General features: G+C 47.9%; 1 protein-coding gene across 3 annotated transcripts in view; it reads right to left on the bottom strand.

Moving 5' to 3' along the window:
• The window catches only part of gfi1b (growth factor independent 1B transcription repressor), a 33839-nt gene extending 10365 nt beyond the window's left edge, over positions 1-23474 (bottom strand). For 2 of the 3 annotated variants that reach the window (XM_078550195.1, XM_078550197.1), the window contains exons 1-2: positions 21569-23474; positions 15656-15779 (exon numbers count right to left, since the gene is read on the bottom strand). In XM_078550195.1, coding sequence (XP_078406321.1) covers positions 15656-15767 — 112 coding nt within the window. In that variant the 5' untranslated portion in view covers positions 15768-15779; positions 21569-23474. Of the gene's footprint in view, positions 1-15655; positions 15780-18711; positions 18755-21568 lie in introns of all 3 variants that reach the window. The other variant, XM_078550196.1, reaches the window with a different exon arrangement.
• Positions 23475-23908: the final 434 nt, after the last annotated feature.

Raw genomic sequence — 23908 nt, 5'->3', positions numbered from 1 at the left:
ACTTTATTCTTCTCCGCCGATGCTGCCAGACCTGCTGAGTTTTTCCAGGTAATTCTGTTTTTGTTTTGGATTTCCAGCATCCGCAGTTTTTTGTTTTTATAAAAAGTATACATATGTTTTAAATTCTACAAGGAAGAAATATTTTAATCACAATTTATTTTAACTCTCTGCTTCAGCTCCAAGAGGTTTTATTCATCCTGCTGTCCCTCTCCTGTTCAAAATTTCTCCCTCACACCCCTCCCTTTTTATTTTGAAGTATTTTTGAAATTTAGTCACTATGTTGCAGTAATCCAAAACCAGGGATCATAAACGTGCCCAATGAAAGAGCAGAGGAAGCAGATTCAATCAGAACTTTCGAAAGGGAATAAGATAAATGCATTTGAGGGGAAAATTTGCAGGACTATAGGGAATGAGCAGGGGATTGGGTGTAAAATGGGGAGAGGGTGGTGTAGTAGCAATGTCACTAGACGTAATCCAGAGGCCCAGGCTAAAGTTCTAGAGATACAGGTTCAAATCCCACCACAGCAGCTGGTGGAATTTAAATTCAGTTAATAAATCTGGAATTATAAAGTTAGTCTCAGTGACGATGACCATGACAACTATCATTGATTGTTGAAGAGACTCGGCTGATTCACTAATGCCCTTTAGGGAAGGAAATCTGCTGCCCTTACCTGGCCTGGCCCACATGTGATCCCTGACCCTGTTGACTCTTACCTGACTTCTGAAATGGCCTAGCAAGGCCATCAGGGATGGGCAGCAAATGCTGGCCTTGACAGCAACGTCCACATTCCATGAAAGGGTTAAAAAAAGTGGGTAGATCTTTTGAAGAGTCAGCACAGGGACAAATGGGCTGAATGGTCTCCTTCTGTGTTCTATCATAATAACAAGGACAATTAGGGATGGGTAACAAACGTTGGCCTTGCCAGCGACACCCACATCCAAGAAAGAATAAAGAAAAAAAACTTATATTTATATAGCACCTTTACCGAATTAAAATGTCCCAAGGTGCTTCACAGGAATATTATAAAACAGCATATGACACTGAGCCACAGAAGGACATATTCGGTCAGATGACCAAACGTTTGGTCAAGGAAGTAGGTTTGAAGGAGTGTCTTAAAGGAGGTAAGTGAAGTATAAGGGTCTGGCACATATGGGGTTAATGTGGAATTACGTACAGTACCAGCCACACTGTGGTGTAAGAGAACACATGACCCACACCTAGGGGTCAGTATGATGTTGGACAGAGGCACCTACAAGCCTCCTCCTTGTAGCAGAATGCTCCACTCCGGTTAATTAACGTGTACGCCCCGGCACAAAAGGGTGAACGGCTGGCGGTTTTTCAGCAGCTCCCACTGCTGCTGGCGACCTCCAGGCCGGTCATTCTGGACGGCAACTTCAACTGCATCATTGATGCGGCTGGACGATCCGGCAGGGCCGAGAGCAGATTGGACGCTACGTCCAGATCCCTGATGGAAACAGTAAAGGATGCCAAGCTGCACGACGTCTTCAGCAACCCTGCAGACGGAGCGCGGCATAGATACAACTGGTCGCGGCCAGACAGGTCCATCCGTTCCAGGATAGACTTCCTGTTTGTGTCCCGTGGGTTCGCAATCAGATCCACCAACGTCAAGCCGGTGTTCTTCTCTGACCACTGCCTCCTACTGGCTGACTGTCACTTAGAGGAAGACCAGAGGGATGGCAGGGGGGCATGGAAGCTGAACGTGCAACTGCTGACCCCAGAGAACATTGAGGAGCTCAAGAGGGATTACAAAGGTTGGAGAACTGTGAAACCCCTCTTTGAGTCCCTGACACACTGGTGGGAAGTGATCAAGGGAAACATCAAGAGGTTTTTCATCCTCAAAGGCACCCAGAAAGCTAGAAAGGAACAGAGGGAAATGTCCCGACTCCAGAAAAACATGCAGCTCCGGCTGCGGTCGATGGGGGTCAATGTCAAGGAGGAACTCCAAGAGCTGAAGAGCAGCAAGCCTCGCTCTTTGCCTCGGAGGCCTCCAAGATCATCTTCTGTTCCAGAGTCTGCTCCGTGGAGCAGGATGAGACGTGCTCACGTTTCTTCTTCCAAAAGGTACACAGAGTGAGCTCTGTGATCAGCAGCCTGAAGGAAGAAGACGGCTCAGTAAAGTCATCGCAGTCTGACATTTTGAGGATCAGCAATCCTTTAATGCCGGATTGTATGACACGAAGCCCACAGACAGCACGGCCTCCCAGTCCTTCCTGTCCTCTATCACAGAGGTCTTAGACGACAGTACACGGGAGAGCCTGGAAAAACCGCTAACTCCTGACGAACTGACTAAGGCCCTTGATTCCTTCGAGAAGAGTAAAACTCCTGGAAGCGACGGCTTGCCGGCGGAGTTGCATTCGGCTCTGTGGGACTGGATCGGCCCAGACCTGCTAGAAGTGTACAAGAGTATGCTCCTGGCCAGCAGCATGTCAGAATCCATGAGGAAAGGCATCATCACCCTCATGTACAAACACAAGGGGGAAAGGGACAAAATTAGAAATTGGTGACCCATTTCACTGTTGAATGTGGACTGTAAGATTCTGTCCAAGGTCATCGCCAGTCGGGTCAAGTCCGCTCTGGAATTGGTGATCCACCCTGACCAGACCTGCGCTGTGCCTGGCAGGAAGATCTCTGACAGCCTCGCGCTACTCAGAGATACGATTGCCTATGTGCAGGACAGGGGTGTGGACACCTGCCTCATCAGCCTGGATCAGGCGAAGGCCTTTGACAGAATATCGCACACCTACATGGTGGATGTGCTCTCCAAAATGGGGTTTGGGGAGGGAATTCGCATTTGGATCCAACTGCTCTACACTAACATCAGTAGCACAGTCTCAATCAATGGGTGGGAATCAGATAACTTTCCTATTAAATCTGGAGTCAAGCAGGGCCGCCCTCTCTCCCCTGTCCTGTTTGTGTGTTGCATAGAACCCTTTGCTGAGTCCATCAGGAAGGATCCGGGCATAAGAGGAGTGACAATCCCAGGCAGTGGAGGCACTCAGGTCAAAGCCTCCCTGTACATGGATGATGTCGCCATCTTCTGCTCAGATCCGCTGTCGGTGCGCAGACTGATCCACATCTGCGACCAGTTCGAACTGGCCTCAGGAGCCAAGGTAAATCGTGGGAAGAGCGAGGCCATGTTCTTTGGGAACTGGGTTGATCGATCCTTTGTCCTCTTCACCGTCAGGGCTGACGGCCTGAAGGTGCTGGGGATATGGTTTGGAGGGACTGGGGCATGCGTTAGAAACTGGAAGGAGCGATTGTCTATGGTGCAAAGAAAAATGGGCATGTGGGAGTGACGCTCCCTCTCCATTGCAGGTAAGAACCTGGTCATCAGGTGTGAGGCACTCTCGCTGTTGCTGTACGTGGCGCAGATCTGGCCTATTCCAGACTCCTGCGCGATGGCGATCACCCGAGCTATCTTTCGCTTTATCTGGAGGTCAAAAATGGATCGTGTCCGCAGGGACGTGATGTACAAGCCTCTAGATAAGGGGGGAAAAAATGTGCCCAACATCACCCTCATACTGATGGCCACTTTTGTGTGCGGCTGCATCAAGCTGTGTGTAGATCCTCGGTGTGCAAACACCAAGCTCACATTGAATGTATGCATTGAATACTAATTGTATTATAATTGTATTGAAGCAGCTCATAGTGCAACATAATGTATGTTGATAATTCCAACACCATTGTCTGATTGTCTGTAATGACCATTTTGAAATGATAGTAATATTCATTGATTGTATTGATGCACTCGTGATCCATGTGTAAACGTTGAAACTGATTGTACGTTTTGTGATGGCGATTTTGAAATGTTTTGTGATGTTCTTCCAGATATTTTATGAATAAAGTATATTTTTCAAAAAAGAAGAGGCACCTACAAACCCCAGCATTGAGACAGCTCCTAGCTTGTACCTTTATGTATATTTGTAAATGGTTCTAGTAGTTAAAGACTTACAATTAACCTGCTAAAGATTAAAAGACTTCACCAAACCCATTGAGATGTAACCAATACCCCAAGCGAGGTAGAGGGCGGGGAGAGCAGAGCTTAGGGCCCAGGCAGCTGAATATAAATATACAAGTATAAAATAGTCACCAAGAAATACAATAAAGAATGTGGAACTCGTTTCCATGGTGAATGTTTGAGTCAAAAATAGAATAGATGCATTTAAGGGGAAGCTTGATAAGCACATGAGAGCAAAGGAGATAAGAGATTATGTTGATCGGGTGGGATCAATGAATGGCCCATATCTGTGCTGTAAATCCCAGGTAAAAATCCCCTCCAGGCTTTTGTTTTATTCTTTTTTTCCAAAAATATACTTTATTCATAAAATGTCTGAAAAAAACATTACAAAACATTTCAAAATGGCCATCACAAAAAGTGCAATCATATTCAAGTTTACCACATAGACCACGTTACACCCTGAGGTGCTTCAATACAATCAGGGAACATTACAGACATTTCAAAATTGTCATAACAGTCAGACAGTGCAATGGTATTTAAGCTGTCCACATAGATCATATTGCACCCTGAGGTGCTTCAACACAGTTGTGATACATGTAATATTCATTGCATACATTCAATGGCCTTTGTTTTATTCACCCTCTTTGTGTACAACCTTCCCTTGTTCCTGAACACATTCGCAACTCTCAAGTACTTCTGGAGTTACCTGCTGCATCCACCTCTCCCTTGACTGCAAGTAGACAGTGATTTGAATGAAACTGATTTGAATACAGTGCCTTTGGTTTAACTGCTCCACATTCCAACTTTTCATATAGTATGAAAAAGTCAACACTATTTTAATCTCAGCAACAAAAGTCAGAAAAGTTTCCTTGTTTGACAACAACAGGGATGCTGTGGCAAAGTGGGGGGAGGGCAGTTGGGGGATGGGGGAGGGGAGGCAAATTAAGAAAATACGTGCGTTTCTATAGCGCCTTTTACAACCTCAGAATGTAAAAGCATGGTTCCAACAAAGGCAGGGATTTTCCTGATGACGCGCACCGCTGGCGGGAGCAGAAAATTTGAAGTGCAACCAAAGTCCATTGACTTTAGGCAGGAATTCCTGGTCCCGCCAAAGAGTTAGTAAGGGAATGACAGGCCAAACAGTCTCCTTTTGTGCTGGAAAACTCTAAATTCCATCTCTCGATTTATTCATGTATGAACAGTGTTGTGCTTTGGACTAGTAACCCTCCAGAGAAATGGTTTGCCTCAAGTCCAGTTGCTGTCCCCTCCTCCAGCTGTACAACCCTCCAAAATCTCTGTGCTCTTCAAATTCCGGCCTCTTGTCCATCCCCTGCTTCCTCCACTCACCGTTCAGACTGTTTGGGCTCTAACCTCTGGAATTTTCTCCCTAAACCTCTCCATCTCTCTCTCTCTCTCTCTCTCCTCTTTAAGACTCTCCTTAAAATCTACCTCTTTGGGCAAGCTTTTGATCACCACCTGTCCTAATATCTCCTTATGTGGCTCGTTTGCTGTCTGAGTTTGATAATGCTCCTGCGATGCACCATGGGATGTTTTATTATGTTAGAGACGCTATATAAATGCAAGTTGTTGATGTTGTTACAGACTCTCCCCTCTGCTGGGGGCCCAGTTGCACATGCACTGATGTAGGAGTTGTGTTGTTGGTGTACATAGGCAGGTCTACCTCTCAGCTGACCCTCCCCACTGTCCACAGCATCGACACGGAGCCCCGGGTATCCAGAGTAGAGGTTGCCAACCCGAATTGGACAGAATCCTGGAGGTTTTATCACATGACCTCCTTCCGCCCACAACACAGCCGTGCACTCCTGTCATTGGTCGCTCGACATGTCCATCCTCAGAGTGCCCCGCCTTCCCATGGCCAATCAGAAAGCAAATGAACTCTTCATTATCCGACTGGATGATTCCTGACCGTCAATCAAGCAGCCTTTTCTCTCCAGTATCCAATATTATTATAAAAGCCAAATACTGTGGATGCTGGAAATCTGAAATAAAAACAGAAAATGCTGGGAAAACTCAGCAGGTCTGGCAGCATTCCATGCAGAGAGAAACACCAGTTGCTTCCCACAACCAGTTGCTTCCCTCTGATGAGGGAGAGGCCTCTGGAATTACGGCCACTTTCATGGAGACTGATCTTCTCATTCCTGGAGACTCCAGGGCAATCCTGGAGGAGTTGGCAACTCCTAATGCGGCATTTGGTGACAGTGATGTGAGCTGGAAAGTGGAATCGGAAGATTAGTGGCTTGTCCTTACCAACGAGCGTGTGAACAAGCTCAAAAGCGCTTAGATACGAGCACTGAAACTGATCCAAGGTAGCGAGCACCAAAGCTACTTCGCCACAAATCAAACAACTGAAGATGTGTTCCCTTGCTGATCGGTGGAAAAAGCTCTGTCTGGACTTTGCTAGAAAGCTTCTACTGCCACTGCCTCCTGCCACAACCAAACGGAATTAAATGTGCGATGGAATTAAGGAGGAAAGACACCATTCCACAAATAAGATACAAAACTAAAAGACTATGAGACAGCCCAATCCCCTATTTTATAAAACTCATAAAGGGGATGTAAATGATTGAGAATTTAATGAACTAAAATTAACATTGTATGATCTATGGACTTTAATACAAAATGGAGTGTTTCATTTTTATCCTGTGAATTAAGGAGATCTGCATTTTGCATTGTATTGTAATTATTTGCAAACTGAAATGTTCATGATTGTGCAATTCTTTTATTATTTTAAACTTAATTTTTATTTTAATGATTGACTATAACTATGTTATGAATTGTGATCACTTGTTTTATTTGTATCATCATCACAATTCGGCACGATGATTTTTCAATAAATCAATGATCTATCTATCTATCTGTCCATCTATCCATCTCTCTAACCGTCTCTCTATCCATCTATATATCCTTCTATCTATCTTTCTATCCATCTATCTCTCCATCTATCTATCTATCTATCCATCTACCCATCTATCTATCCATCCATCTATCTCTCTAACCATCTGTCCATCTCTCTATCCATTTCACTATGCGTCTCTCTATCCATCTATATATCCTTCTATCTCTTTATCCATCTCTCTATGCATCTCTCTGTCCATCTATATATCCTTCTATCTATCAATCTCTCCATCTCTCTATCCATCTCTCTCTCTACCTATCTATCCATCTACCCATCTATCTATCCATTTATCTATCTACATGGCCCACCACCCCCCACCCCATCCCCAATCTCATCCTGCCCCTGGGTGAAGCAGTTGCCTCTGGAGATCTGTTTGGTGGCCCTGTTTATGCTGAAGAATGGAGCTTGCTTCACATCCCAGGTTTATGCAAATCATTTTTCCAGCCCATTAGCAGTAGCTGCAGTTGGGAGTTAAGGCTTTCAATCTCCTCCTCATGAAAGCACTGCTATAGGTGCTGATCGCAGAAAGATAATGGTCTCTGTGTTTACTGTTAGCAGCACAAACACAACTTCTGACCCTTAAGCCACCCCCCACCCCATTAAAAACGATTAATAATCAGAACTGAGTTTATATATAAACATTTCATCCCTAGTTGGGTTGAGATTGTTTTTTTCTTGTCTGTTTTCCCCTCGCCCAAAGGTATTACTTTCTGGCTTGGTGCAAATTCCACAGTCGCTTGGCAACCAATCCCCCTTCCGTGCACCCAGCCAGTAGTGTTTCCAACTCTGATTGGACGTATTCATGTAGGTTTTAATCACATGACATCCCAACTCTGACCACGCACCCCCACCTCCACCCCCAAACCAAACCCCGCATTCCAGCTATTGGTCCCTGCCACATCCATCATCATGTAGCTTTGCCTTCCCGCAGCCAATCAGCATGTGGACAGACTCTTCATTATCCAATGAGTTCCTTCTTGACTGTCAGCCATACAACCTTTTTTCCCCTGATCTCCAATATCTTTATCATAGGAACAGAAGAAGGCCATTCAGCCCATCGAGCCTGCTCTGCCATTCAATACGATCATGGCTAATCGAACACTTCAATGCCTTTTACCTACACTATCTCCATAACTTTTTATGTTATTGCTAATCAGAAATCTATCAACATCTACCTTAAACATACTCAATAACTGAGCTTCCACGGTCCTCTGGGGTACAGAATTCCAAAGATTCACAACCCTCTGAGTAAAGAAATTTTTCCTCATCTCAGTCCTAAATGGCTTCCCCATTATTTTGAAGTTGTGTCCCCTGGTTCTAGACTCCCCAACCAGGGGAAACATCTTACCTGCATCTACCCTGTCTATTCCTTTAAGTATTGTGTAGGTTTCAATGAGATTACCTCTCAGTCTTCGAAACTCTAGAGAATACAGGCCCAGTTTCCCCAGTCTCTCTTCACAAGTTAGTCCCACCATCTCCAGAACAAGTCTGGTGAACCTTCGTTGCACTCCCTCAATGGCAATAATATCCTTTCAGAGGTAAGGGGACCAAAACTGCACACAGTGCTCCAGGTGTGGTCTAACCAAACTTCTATATAATTGAAGCAAGACTTCATTACTCCTGTACTCAAATCCTCTTGCGATAAAGGCTAACATTCCATTAACCTTCCTAATAGCTTGTTGCAGCTGCGTGTGGACACCCAGGTCCCTTTGTACAGCTACACTTTCTAATCTCTTACCATTTAGGAAATACTCTGCACATCTGTTCCTTCTACCAAAGTGGATAACCTCACATTTTTGCACATTATAATCCATCTGCCATGTTCTTGCCCACTCACTAAGTCTGTCCAAATCCTCCTGTAGCTGCTTTTACATCTTCCCCACAACATACATTCCTGCCCAGCTTTGTATCGTCCGCGAACTTGAAAATATTACATTTGGTTCCCACATCCAAATCATTGATATATATTGTGAACAGCTGGGGCCCAAGTGCTGATCCTTGCGGTACCCCACTAACCACAGACTGCCAATGCGAGAATGACCCATTTATTTCTACTCTCTGTTTTCTGCCTGTGAGCCAATCCTTAATCCATGCCAGTATATTACCTCCTATCCCATGTGCTTTAATTTTGTTAATCAACCTCCTATGGAGGACTTTGTCAAAAGCCTTCTGAAAATCCCAAGTATATCATTATCCAAGTTATCATTAATAATCAGAAGTAGCCACAGAATATGAAAGGGTTTGTACCACATTGAGGCGGCCTTTCATATGACATTTCTCCTGTGCCATTCCACAAGTGGCCAAATTTCTCCAAATCATTTTCATAAGTTACCACGGGTGGGATTTAAACTCACAGCCCACCTGCTCACTTGGATCATTCCAACACCCACCCAGAGTTAACACTGGAGCCAAGGTTGCATATTAATAAGCTATAAGCTTGGAGCATATGACTAAGGAGAATAATTCCAAGAACTCCAGAAAGATGTTGTCCTGCATCTGCTAAGAGAGAAATGAAGTGAGGACAGGACAGACGGAGAGACAGCAAGGAAGAGGTAACATATAGGAACAGGAGGGGGCCATTCAGCCCCTTGAGCCTATTTCACCATTCAATAAAATCTTGACTAATCTGTACCCTAATTTCATTGACTCTGTGCTGAATTTTCTGGTTGGGGGGGTGGCGAAGTGGGAGCGGGCGCAGATGGGTGCGGACCCGAGCGCCGCCCGCGATCGGGTCTGTGCCGCCATTTTACGCAGCATAATGCATGACTCCTGAGGATAGCAAGAGAGGGCGGGTGGAGGGGGGAGTGGGCGGGCGGCGGCGGGAGTGGGCGGGCGGCGGTGGGAGTGGGCGGGCGGCGGCAGGAGTGGGCGGGCAGAGGCGGGAGTGGGCGGGCAGAGGTGGGAGTGGGCAGGCAGAGGCGGGAGTGGGCAGGCAGAGGCGTGAGTGGGCGGGCAGAGGCGGGAGTGGGCGGGCAGAGGCGGGAGTGGGCGGGCAGAGGCGTGAGTGGGCGGGCAGAGGTGGGAGTGGGCGGGCAGAGGCGGGAGTGGGCGGGCGGCGGCGGGAGTGCACTGACCGCTGGGTCCAATGGCGACTCGGCAGCCTGTTTATATGAAGCGCTGGCAGCCTTTGCAAGGCTGCTCACTATGGCAAGTGGAAGGGCTCACCAGAGGGCTTCCGGTGAGCAGGCCAGGCCGGAGAGTAGGCCAGCGGGACAGGCCAGGCTGGGGGGTAGGCCAGTGTGCCCCTCGTTTTTCCAATGACTGCCTTGCTGCTCTCCTTGAGGAGGTGGCAGCACGGTGGGAGGTGCTGGTTCCCCAGGACAGGAGGAGGAGGCCCCCCCACATGACAAAACGTGCCTGGGAGGAGGTGGCAGAGGTGGTGAGCTCCCGTGACGTGGTGCGGTGCACCTGGATCCAGTGTCGCAAGCGCTTCAATGACTTGTTGCGCTCTGGACAGGTGAGGACAATGTTGGCATCGGTCACTTAACCCAGCAGGTAGGCTTTCTCCCCTGGTGCCCGTCCCCCCCACCATGTGGCTTGTGCCTCCTTGCTGTGGAAGGATATACCGTCTGGTGCCTAATGTGATGTAGGTAGCATGTGGCCGGGGGGGGGGGGCGCAGGCCTAGCATCTTTGTGCGAGTGATCGGCAGCAGTGGGGTGAGGAGGCACTGGAGCCCTGATATGTCCCACTCTGGTTGGGGTGGGCTGTGCGCGAAGAGAGTCCATGTGCAATTTGCCCTAATCAATGCTCTTCTCTCATTTTCTAGGGAAGAATGCACATAACACGGCAGAGCGTGTGAGGACTGGTGGCGGCCAGGCGCAGATCCTCATTCTCAGCCGGTTTGAGCAGGAGGCCCTGGATTTGGAGAGGCGCCATGCGCCCAGGTCCACCGGTGTTGGTGAGACTGGGGCGCCACAGCCAGGTATTTATGCCCAACAGTGAGGTCAGCATTGTCCTTCCAACAGCCAAAGCAGTGCTGAATGTTAAATGATTTAATTTTACAACATGGCTTGGCCATTGCTTATGGAAGGATAAGCACATAATGATCCGGGGGTCAGGGATGCACATTGACATTGTCTCCACGTTAACTGATCCAATGTCCTTGTCCTTCCTTTCAGCATCAGCGGAGCAGGGCCGGGAGGAGGAGCAGCAGAGGCCCCCTCTCACATCTGAGGGCCCTGAAGCCTCACCAGCGTCACACCATCTCTGCAAAACAGGCACCAGCGCAGATATTAGCACCTCTGTGTGAATTCGAACATCGGCAAGTGTCCGAGGGCACAGTGTTGAGGGCACTTCACAGTTGCTGGAGGAACTGGCAGAGACAGAAAGTGTCCATGGCGCCAGCAGTTGGGGGACTGCAGGGGACCAAGCACATGCCCTGTCGGTGCCTGATGATGTGCCTCTGGAGTCGTCCGCAATGCAGCAAACGCAGGAAATGCAGCCGGGTGTGCGGGAGCATCTGGGGGAGATACATGAGGCTATGCTTGGCTTGGTCTCCGTGGTGGAGGAGTTTACACGGACAATCGCCAAAGCAATGAGCCACATGTCCGAGCGCCATGCATCTTCCATGGAGAGAGTGGCGACTCTCATGAAGAGGCTCCTCCAGGAGACCCAACAGTGTTTCCTGGGGACACACTCGGACCAGTAAGCCCTCACATCGGCGTTGACGTCAGCTGGTCAGTGCCAGTGTGGGAGATGGTCTGGGCATCAACTTTCCCAGCTCAGCACCCATCCATCCACAGTGAGCAGGGGGGTCCAAAGCGACCTCACGTCGGAGCAGCAGCTGCCTGTCGTCTCTGTGGGCTCCTCTCAGGGCGCTCCGGATGAGGGCGGCAGCTCCTCCACCCCTCTCCCAGTGACCGTTGCATCCAGTGAGGCTGCGACAACTGGGGAGATGCCAACTGTGGAACTGGCACCTCCCTTCCAGGTGGGGCCAGCACAGGCTCCACGGGCCAGAGGACGGCCGCCAAGGTCATCGAGGCCAACAGGACAGCAGAGTCAGCAGGCTGGAACAGATGCCACTCCCAGCGATGGGGCAGCAACAAGACGTAGCACCTGGAAACAAAAGCATAGGGCACCTTCGGCACATCACAGGTTTCTCACTGGTGCTTTTGTGTTGGCCCGAGATGAGGTCCTTATGATTTGTTTTGACTTGTAACACTATTGTCTTTTTTTGGAATAAGTTGGTTTGCTTGACATATTAAATTCAGATATGTAACCATGGCTGAGGGTGCCTCTTTTCTTCTGCATGTGTATGGTTTCCAAAAGTGTAATGAGTGCTTTGTGGGACATTCAGCTTTATTAACAAGGCCCTTAGTTAATGTTCCTAACCTGGCAGATTTTGCAGGTGTCGAGTATCGAGCCTACAGCCCAGGCTTGTCCTGGTGGTCCATCTGTGGTTTGCTAGCTGAAGGTTCATTGGATTAAAGCCTCCTGGGTGTCCCTGCCTCCCTGCAGTATGCCTGGGTCAGCGTCAACCCCCCTCAGCATTTCCCTGTTCGTGCTCATCCTCGGACTCACTGCTGGACTCATCATGTGCAGCCGCAGCTACTGCATTTACGTCTTCATCGTCCACAGCGTCCCCCCTTTCCAGCGCAAGATTGTGGAGAGTGCAACATGCAACCACTATCACCGAGGCACAATCTTGGGGCTACTGGAGTGCGCCCCCTGAGCGGACCAGGCAACGGAAGCGCATCTTGAGAAGAGCAATTGTTCTCTCCACCACAGCCCTTGTGGAATTGTGGCTCCTATTGTACCGCTGCTCAGCTTCTGCTCTTGGATGGCGGAGAGGCGTCATGAGCCACCTTCTGAGGGGATAGCCCTTGTCGCCCAGCAGCCATCCATCCAGCCGGACTGGAGCACTGAAGAGCTCTGGCACCTGGGAGTGTCTGAGGATGTAGGCGTCATGGGAGCTGCCTGGGTACCTTGCACAGACTTGTAGAATCAGCATCCTGTAATCACACACTATCTGCACGTTCATGGAGTGGAAGCCCTTCCTGTTGTCAAAGGCACCGGGCTCACCTGCTGGCGCCTTGATAACTACATGTGTGCAGTCTATTGCACCCTGGACGCAGGAGAAACCAGCAATCACCTCTGGCTCGCTGTGTCTGGCTTGCCTGGTCCCAACGGAAGTGGATGAAGGTCAATGCATGCCTGTAACCTGCTTGACACAAATGTGGACAGCTGGTTGGGAGACACTGCAAAGATCACCCACCAAGCCCTGGAAGGAGCCTGGAAGGAGAGGCATAGAGGTTGAGGGCAGCTGTGACCTTCAGAGCCACTGGCATGGGGTGTCCACCCACACAGTTAGCGGAGGTCTCAGGCCCAATCATCTGACAGATATAGTTGACTGTCTCCCTTGAGAGACGGAGCCTCCTTCAGCACTGCACCTCCGACATATTGAGGTAGCTGCTTCGCTGCCTGTATACCCTGGCAGTAGGATAGTGGCATCTTCTACGGCCCCTTCCGCCTTGGTCCACCTCTTGGCCCTGTGCCCCTTGTGTCTGCGCCTGTCCTCCCAAAGCTGGATCCCCTGGAGGCTGAATGTGCACTCCTGGCCCCCTCCACTTTCTAGCCCTCCCTTCCTCCTCAGAAGAGCTGCCTCCAGTGGACAGTTCAGCTCCCAGACCCAGGCTAAGGGAAGGCTTCCTGAAACCTGCAGGCCCAGAAAAGATTCCTCACTGCAGGGTGCTGACCTGAAGGTTAAGAGTCCAGAAAAAGCAGCTGGTATGCATTTTGAAGTATTGCAGATCACACATGCAAGTTTCAAAAACTTTCAAAAATAAGTACTTGACAGTGCACACTCGTGACCCCAGTGAGCCCTCTTATCCTGCCCGTGGATGAGGTTAATACAAAAGTGTCTTACCTGCCTGCCCTCTGCGCCTGTGCGTCGACCCGAAAATTGCGCAGATGCCAAAAAATCGGCATCGATTAGTGAGTCAAGGGCCTTAAGTGGCCCGTTAATTAATGGCAGGCGGGCGTCGGACATCATTGCGCACTTGCCCAGCGAAATATCGCGATGATGCACAGTGACGTCGGGACGCTTGCCCAACATCACCGTGGGTTATTTTACGCGCGGACGTGTGGGTCCCGCCCCCTACACGCCAACGGGAAAATTCTGATATTCCTTAAGACTCTTTGCGAGCAAAAATCTCAGATTTACGGTTATGAATTGAGCTAGCATCTGCTGCTTCTAATAGGAGGGCATTCCACACTCCTATCACCTTTTTCAGGAAGAGGTTATTTACCAAATGATCTGGCTCTAATTTTAAGGCTATGTTTCCTTCTCCTACACTCCCCCCACCAGGGGAAAAAATATCCTCTCTATCTACCCTATCAATTCTTTTCAAAATCTTCAATTAAATCAACCCTCAAGCAGGCCTGGTTAATGTACTCCTCCTTGGAATGTAATCCAGGGAATCCTGGTAACATTCTGGTGAATCTACACTGCAGTCCTTCCAGGGCCATTATATCCTTCCTGAGGTGCAGTTTCCGGAACTGTACATACTTACTCCAGATGGAATAATGCGGACAAGTGTGAAGTTATCCACTTTGGTAGGAAAAACAGAACGGTAGAGTTTTATTTAAATGGTGATAGATTGGGAAATGTTGATATACAAAGGGACCTGGGTGGCCTTGTACACCAATCACTGAAAGCAAGCATGCAGGTGTAGCAAGCAGCTAAGAAGGTAAATGGTATGTTGACCTTCATTGTGAGAGGACTTGAGTACAGGAGCAAGGATGTTTTACTGCAGCTGTACAGGGCCTTGGTGAGACCACACCTGGAGTATTGTGTGCAGTTTTGGTCTCCTTCCCTAAGAAAGGATATACTCGCCATAGAGGGAGTGCAGCGAAGGTTCACCAGACTGATTCCTGGGATGGCAGGATTGTCGTATGAGGAGAGATTGGGCCGACGAGGCCTGTATTCACTGGGGTTTAGAAGAATGAGAGGGAATCTCAGTGAAACATATATAATTCTGACAGGGCTGGACAGACTGGATACAGGGATGATGTTTCCTCTGGCTGGGGGGGTCTAGAACAAGGGGTCACAGTCTCAGGATACGGGGTAGGCCATTCAGGACTGAGATGAGGAGGAACTTCTTCACTTAGAGGGTGGTGAACCTGTGGAATTCCCTACGACAGAAGGCTGTGGAGGCCAAATCACTGAATATATTTAAGAGGGAAATAGAAAAAGATTTCTAGACTCTAACGGCATCAAGGGGTATGGGGAGAGAGTGGGAGTATGGCGTTGAGATAGAGGATCAGCCATAATCATATTGAATGGCAGAGCAGGCTCGAAGGGCCAAATGACCTAACTCCTGCTCCTATTTTCTATGTTTCTATGTGTTCTAACCAGGGCTTTGTAAAGCTACAGCAAAACTTCCTCCCCTATCTATTCTAGCCTCGGCTGACATTCTTTTAGCCTTTTAGATTAATGGCGCAATCAGATGAGAAGCAAAAGATGCAGAGAGATGCTGCCAGAAAGTCAAAGAGGAACAGAAGGGGGAAGAATAAGAGGGAAGAGTGATAAGAAGAAAGGATAAAAGATAGAAATGTAGATAAAAGGTAGAGAGAAAGAGAGTATCAGAGGGAGGTGGAGCATCAGAGAGAGGTAGACCCTCAGAGGGGGTAATGACATCATAATCAGTTGATGAATTCCACCACCCCCCACCCCCCCTCCATAACATTATTACAAACATGTCCATAGTTACACAGGTTAATACATCTCACATTGGCTGTATCCGATAGGAAACTCACTGATAGGAGGTGATGGTGCTGGCTCCAGTTTGGGACACACTTCATCATCGGCATACCGGGGCTGGTGATAGGTGTTGGCTTTCCTTATTTTCACCAGGAATGATCGTGGCATCGTGAAAGATCTCTGGAGAATTTGGGGCGGGAGAGAGAATGGAGGAAATAAAGGATCATAAGTTGAAACGGCCAAGAACAAGAAGAGAGAGAGCATTTGGCCCATCATTCTTCCATCCTAACCTCACAACCACAGGAGCACCCAATAATCCCCTTAAATGGTTTCACGCTTTTTGCTTTCCCCACCATGCACCCCCTTCACCCACCTTTAAGTCTAGCTAGGTATCAATTCTAAGTGTTGATCGAGGGGATGCAGAGGTTTTTTTTTTAACTAGAATAGAAGCAGGGATAAGGGACTTCAGTTACGTGGAGAGACTGGGATTGTTCTTAGAGTTGAGAAGGTAAAGAGGAGATTTAACAGAGTCTTCAAAATAATTTTGAGATTAATTAAGGAGAAACCGTTTCCAGTGGTATGGGCAATGGTATCCAGGGGACACAGATTTAAGATCATTGACAAAGAACCAGGGGCCGAGATGATTTTTTTTAATGCAGTGAGGTGACATCTGGAAGGCGCTGCCCCAAAGGGCAGTTGGAAGCAGATTCAAAAGGAACTTTCAAAAGGAAATTGGATAAATACTTGAGAAGGAAAGAAAATGCAGAGCTATAGGGAAAGAGTAGGGGGAGTGGGATTAATTGGATAGCTCTTTCAAAGAGCTGGCACAGACAGGATGGGCCAAATGGACTCCTTCTGTGCTGTGTGATTCCATGAGTCAGCCCTAGACCGCATCCCAGCATACCACCACTAAGAGACAAGAGAAAGGGAGCAAATATGGTGGAGAATATTGGCAAAACTATATTATATTTAAATAAAGTTTCTCCCTCATGCTTGCTTTCCCTTTAACTCCCTTCCTTCTTCCTTTTACCCACTGCCAATCCCAGTGGAAGCAGAACTGACAGAACAGGAAGGTTCAAGGAATGGCTAAGGTTTTCCTGGGAATTTCTGACACACTCATATTTCGATGTATTTCAGGACAATTTAGGGTTTCTCCTCTCAAATGTCTATCAGAGGCTGGGCCTTCAGTAAAACTAATCAGTGAAACTATTGCAACAATAGGATTTGTCTTAACACACAGCAAGTCATTGGAAAGCATTAATAGAGTCACAAACAGGCATCGAGTCCTCCACTGAAATTCCACTGACACCCTGGGATATTGCCCAGGGTGAAAACAACAGCCAAGGAAACTTGAATGTTGGAAATGGGGAATATGGAATATCGGGAGTGATTAAGAACCCCTGATGTGTTCCTGATTGGGCAGGAGTCCCAGACCGGGTAGGAATCTATGAGCGGATGGGAGTCCATAATTTGGTAGGACGCACTATTTGGGTAGGTTGTCATGATGTAAGAGTCTATGATTGGGTCAGGAGCTCCCTGAGCTCAGGCCACTTCTCTGCAGTTATTAATCAAGACTCCCAATGCGGAGTTTGCACAGTGCGAGTGAAAAGGTCAGTGTGCGGAGAAATAGAACAAATTTGCATTTCTCTTTTTTTACTCTCCCCACAGATGCTGCCAGACCTGCTGAGTTTTTCCAGAATTTTCTGTCTTTATTACAGCTGAGAGATTGTTTCCACTGGCCAGGGGATCTAAAACACGGGGGCTCAGTCTCGGGATAAGGGGCCGATCATTTAGGACTGAGATGGGGAGAAATTACTTCACTCAAAGGGTTGTGAATCTTTGGAATTCTCTACCCCAGAGGGTTGTGGGATGCCCTGTCACTGGATACAGTTAAGGCTGGGATCGATAGACTTTTAGTCTCAGGGAATTAAGGTAGTGGGCAAGAAAACGCAGTTGAAGCCCAAGATCAGCCATGATAGCATTAAATGATGGAACAGGGTCGATGGGCTGAATGGTCTACCCCTGCTCCTATTTCTTGTGTTCCTGCGCTGCATTGGGATGTAGTGTCTGCCTGGATTTTGTGCTCAAGCCTTTGCAGTGAGACTTGACCCCCCATGAGTTTATGAGCCACAGCTGACGAATAATGGACAGAAAAACATGGAGGCGCCTCTGTTATTCCTGATGGTATTCCTGCACAGAAAGCTATGATCTAGGAGAGTTCATTTGTAAAATCTTGATCGCACATCTGTTAAGTGCCTTGCAATGTTTTTCTATGTTACGAGCGCTGTACGAATGTTGGTTGTTGTTAAGTGAGCTAATACACGCCACAATTGGCCTCAGTGAGTGGGGTGGGGGTTGGGGTGGGGGGAAGTCATTCAATGTTTTTGCTTCTGATTACTACCCACTGACCGTGTCTATGTTTAAACTGAGGTCCTCTGTGATGAACCACATGGCCAAAGGTTAATTTTATTTATTTATTCATTGGACAATTACAAGAACATAATTTATTGTCTATCCTTATTGGCCCTTGAGAAGGTGTTGGTTAACTGTTTTAGTGGCTTCTCAGGCCATTTCAGAGGGCAGTTAAGGTTGATGTGGGTCTAGAGTCACATGTAGGCCAGACCAGGTAAGGATGGCAGATTTCCTCCCCTAAAGGGACAACAATGAATCAAGTGGTTTTGTACAACAATTTGGTCCTTTATTGGTTGCCATTACTGAGACTAGCTTTTTATTCAGAATTTATTGAATTAATTGAGTTTAAATTCACAAACTGCCATGGTGGGATTTGAACTCAATCACTTAGATTATCAGTCCAGTCATCGGGATTACTAGTACTGTACTTTCTGTGTGAGGAGCAACCAGATGGGAACTGAAATGAGGGAGAGGGGGAACAGTATTTACAGGCTGCCTCGGTGCATCTTTACATCTGCCCTGGGAGTGCAATCTTCTATTTCTGAAGTTTTTAAAATCCGTTTCTGTTTCCCAGGGGATTTTATTGTTCCGCAGAATTCCCACAAACACCTTCACACCCCGTAGGCTCCCAGGCTGATTCACCCACATCACCCACTTCAAATGATGGGAGAGGGAGAGGTTTAAATAGCCAGAGACTCACAAAGGTTTCAACAAGGTTCCAGAAAGTTCCTCCATTGAGATTACTGTTAAATTAAAATGAAAAAGAAATTGCCAGAGTTTTCTTTTCGATAAATATCACGACAATTTCAATTGCACCAAATTCATCATCGAAACAAGGGAGCAACTGATAAAAAGATTCAACTCTCAAACAGCCCAAATCCTCAAAAACGATTGACACTGTTTTTGTGAGGACGGGGTTCCTTTAATAAACTACATTTATGATGAAAGCAAAGTTGTCAATATGAATTCATTATTACGTTAGTTTATTTTAACTCAGAGACAGGGATTAGGGGAGAGAGAGATTCAGATTGGGGGGTACTGGGATTGGAGAGACTGGGATTTGGAGAAACAGGGATGGGGAGACTGGGATTGGAGAGATTGGGTTTGGGGGAAAGACTGGGATTGGGGAGAGAGCCTGGGATTGGAGAGACTGGGATTGGAGAGACTAGGCTTTGGGAGAGAGACTAGGATTGGGAGAGAGACTGGGATTTGGAGAGACTGGGTTTTGGGAGAGAGACTGGAATTTGGAGAGAAACTGGGATTGGGGGTGGGGGGGTGGAGTCTGAGATTGGGGGAGAGACTGGGATTGAGGGAGAGACTGGGATTGGAGAGACTGGGATTTGGAGAGAGGCTAGGATTGGGGGAGAGACTGGGATTGGGGGAGAGACTGGGATTGAGGGAGAGACTGGGATTGGGGGAGAGACTGGGATTGGGGGAGAGACTGGGATTGGGGGAGAGTCTGGGATTGGGGGAGAGACTTGGATTGGGGGAGAGACTGGGATTGAGGGAGAGACTGGGATTGGAGAGACTGGGATTTGGAGAGAGGCTGAGATTGGAGAGAGACTGGGATTGGGGAGAGACTGGGATTGGGGGAGAGACTGGGATTGGGGGAGAGACTGGGATTGGGGGAGAGACTGGGATTGGGGGAGAGACTGAGATTGGAGGAGAGACTGGGATTGGGGGAGAGTCTGGGATTGGGGGAGAGACTGGGATTGGGGGAGAGACTGGAATTGAGGGAGAGACTGGGATTTGGAGAGAGGCTGAGATTGGAGAGAGACTGGGATTGGGGAGAGACTGGGATTGGAGAGAGGCTGAGATTGGGGGAGAGACTGAGATTGGGGGAGAGACTGGGATTGGGGAGAGACTGAGATTGGGGAGAGTCTGAGATTGGGGGAGAGACTGGGATTGGGAGAGATTGGGATTGGGGGAGGTTGGGATTGGGAGAGAGTCTGGGATTGGGGGAGAGACTGCGATTGGGAGAGATTGGGATTGAGGGAGAGTCTGAGATTGGGGGAGAGACTGGGATTGGGGGAGAGTCTGGGATTGGGGGAGAGACTGGGATTGGGAGAGATTGGGATTGGGGGAGAGACTGGGATTGGGAGAGATTGGGATTGGGGGAGAGTCTGGGATTGGGGGAGAGACTGGGATTGGGGAGAGACTGGGATTGGGGAGAGACTGAGATTGGGGGAGAGACTGGGATTGGGGAGAGACTGAGATTGAGGGAGAGACTGGGATTGGGAGAGATTGGGAATGGGGGAGAGACTGAGATTGGGGGAGAGACTGGGATTGGGGAGAGACTGAGATTGAGGAAGAGACTGGGATTGGGAGAGATTGGGATTGGGAGAGAGACTGGGATTGGGGGAGAGACTGGGATTGAGGGAGAGACTGGGATTGGAGAGACTGGGATTTGGAGAGAGGCTGAGATTGGAGAGAGACTGGGATTGGGGAGAGACTGGGATTGGAGAGACTGGGATTTGGAGAGAGGCTGAGATTGGGGGAGAGACTGAGATTGGGGGAGAGACTGGGATTGGGGAGAGACTGAGATTGGGGAGAGTCTGAGATTGGGGGAGAGACTGGGATTGGGAGAGATTGGGATTGGGGGAGATTGGGATTGGGAGAGAGTCTGGGATTGGGGGAGAGACTGCGATTGGGAGAGATTGGGATTGGGGGAGAGTCTGAGATTGGGGAGAGACTGGGATTGGGGGAGAGACTGGGATTGGGAGAGATTGGGATTGGGGGAGAGTCTGGGATTGGGGGAGAGTGTGGGATTGGGAGAGATTGGGATTGGGGGAGAGACTGGGATTGGGAGAGATTGGGATTGGGGGAGAGTCTGGGATTGGGGGAGAGACTGGGATTGGGAGAGATTGGGATTGGGGAGAGTCTGAGATTGGGGGAGAGACTGGGATTGGGGGAGAGACTGGGATTGGGGGAGAGTGTGGGATTGGGGAGAGACTGAGATTGGGGGAGAGACTGGGATTGGGGGAGAGACTGGGATTGGGGGAGAGTGTGGGATTGGGGAGAGACTGAGATTGGGGGAGAGACTGGGATTGGGGGAGAGTGTGGGATTGGGGAGAGACTGAGATTGGGGGAGAGACTGGGATTGTTGGAGAGACTGGGATTGGGGGAGAGACTGGGATTGGGGGAGAGACTGAGATTGGGAGAGATTGGGATTGGGGAGAGACTGAGATTGAGGTTTATTACTCGGACTAAACTCCAGCTCTAGGATCTGTGCAGTGTCTCGGATTCTGGGAATAGGGAATCGGATCAGGATTAGGATTTACTTCAATCGGACTATCCTGCTATTTTAGGGAACAGGATGAAGTTCCTGCCCCTGTAGCCGAGAGCACATTACACAGAGCAGGTGTGATGTTTAAAAAAGTACTCGGTACAATATCTGAACACTTTACTGGCTATTTTTAATATTTATTTGTAAATATTTATTAATTATATTGAAAGATTAAAGTGCTAATGTCACTGTTTGATGTTTCCTTTAAGGCTGTTTTTAAATCTCTATTTGCTAATCCCTGTCCCGCCTGAGTTACTCCTGTAGCACTCACCTGGCAGTCTGGAAGCGGGATCTGCTCCTGTTCCTGTGTAAACTGGACCCGGAGTGTGAACTCCCAGAGCTGCAGGACTGAACTTTCTCCAAACGCTGTCCCTCGCTGTCTCTCCGCCGCAGACTGTCTGTTCACATCACTCTGTCCCCGTGCTTCACTCTTTTGCCTTTTCTCTTTTTAACCCGCCCTGATTTTTCAATCTGATAATTATTTTTCCCCGCAAATCTGTTTTCTAGGAGTCTCACGTTGGCCAATAGAAGAAGAGAGAAGTGCATAGCTGTTTTGACACAGTAACAGAGTTACAGATAGATACACACACGCAGACACACAGAGTTACAGAGAGTCACAGACACACGCACAGTTACATGGAGACGCACAGAGTAACAGAGACACAGTTACAGAGAGACACACAGAGTTACAGAGAGTTACACACACACACACAGTTACAAAGAGAGTTACACACACACACACTGTTACAGAGAGACACGCAGAGTTACAGGGACACAGTTACAGAGAGACACAGTTACAGAGGGACACACAGTTACAGAGACACACAGTTTCAGAGGGACACACACAGCTACAGACACACACAGTTACAGAGAGACACACAGAGTAACAGAGACACACATTTACAGAGAGACAGAGTTAGAGAGAGAGTTACACACACACACAGACACACAGTTATAGAGAGAGTTACAGACACACAGACACAGTTGCAGAGAGACACACAGTAACAGAGACACACACAGTTACAGAGTGACACACACTGTTACAGAGAGAGTTAGAGACACTCACACAGTTACTGAGAGACACATAGAGTTACAGAGAGAGTTAAATACACACACACACACACACACACAGTTACAAAGAGAGTTACACACACACTTACAGAGAGACACAGTTACAGAGACACACACACAGTTACAGAAAGACACACAGAGTTACAGAGAGTTACAGACATACACATAGTCACAGAGAGACACAGAGAGTTACAGACACACACACACACAGTTACAGGGAGACATATAGAGTTACAGACACACACACAGTTACAGGGAGACATATAGAGTTTCAGAAACAAAGAGAGTTAGAGGCACACACAGCTACAGATATGCACACAGAGTTACAGAGAGAGGCAGCGTTACAGAGAGACACACAGCCACAGAGAGAGACATACACACAGTTACAGCAACACACACAGATTTACAGAGACACACACACACACACATAGAATTGCAGAGATACATACACAGAGTTACAGAGACACACAGAGTTACAGCCACACACACAAACAGAGTTACAGACAAACATACACTCACAGTCACAGAGAGACAGAGACTGATGCTGGAAATTGGAAATAAAAACAGAAAATACTAGAAATAGCAGGTCTGGTGCATTTGTGGAGAAAGAAACAGAGTTAACATTTCAAGTCTGTGACCTTATCATCAGAACTGAGAGAGAAGGAGACATAGTTACACAGAGGTAGAGAAGGAGACAGAGAGAGAAACATAGATATGGAGAGGTGTTTAGAAAGACACATTTAGAGACAGAGACAGAAAGGGACACACATATTCACAAAGACAGAAAGGGACAGAGTGACACAGAGAAAGAGGGAGAGAAATACACATAGAGGGAGAGATACATGTAGAAGGTCAGAAAATGATACCTATGCACAAAAATGAAGGGAAATAAAGAAATTAAAGGAAATAAAAAGCAAACAGAGGGACAGATAGAGAAGTATACAGAGGGATAGAGAGATACACACACCGAGGGACAGACAGAATCAGAAATCTCAGACATTATTTCAGAACTGCCATCTCCTCCTGTGACACATACAATCACACAGAGTGTGACACACACACACAGACACACACACATAGACATACTCACACAGATATACTCATACACACACTTGCTCATACACACAGATACACACACTCACACAGACACTCTCACACACACACACACACACTCACACAGACACACAATCAAACACACACAGGCACACTCACACACACAGACACACACTCACAGAGACACACACAGACACACACACACTCACATAGACACACACTCACACACTCACACAGACACACACACACTTACACAGACACACACTCACACAGACACACACTCACATAGACACACACACGCTCACACACACAGGCACAGACACACAAACACACGCACACACACACTCACTCAGACACAGAGACACAGACACACACAAACACTCACACACAGTCACACACATGCTGAAAGAGACAGAGAGAAAGATACGGAGTGGGACACACAAATAAACAGAGACACACACACAAGGTATAAACTAAATGACAGAGT

The sequence above is a fragment of the Cetorhinus maximus genome, chromosome 10, assembly GCF_964194155.1.
Source record: "Cetorhinus maximus chromosome 10, sCetMax3.hap1.1, whole genome shotgun sequence".
Taxonomy (NCBI): Eukaryota; Metazoa; Chordata; class Chondrichthyes; order Lamniformes; family Cetorhinidae; genus Cetorhinus; species Cetorhinus maximus.
This window is presented reverse-complemented; position numbering and strand designations above follow the sequence as displayed.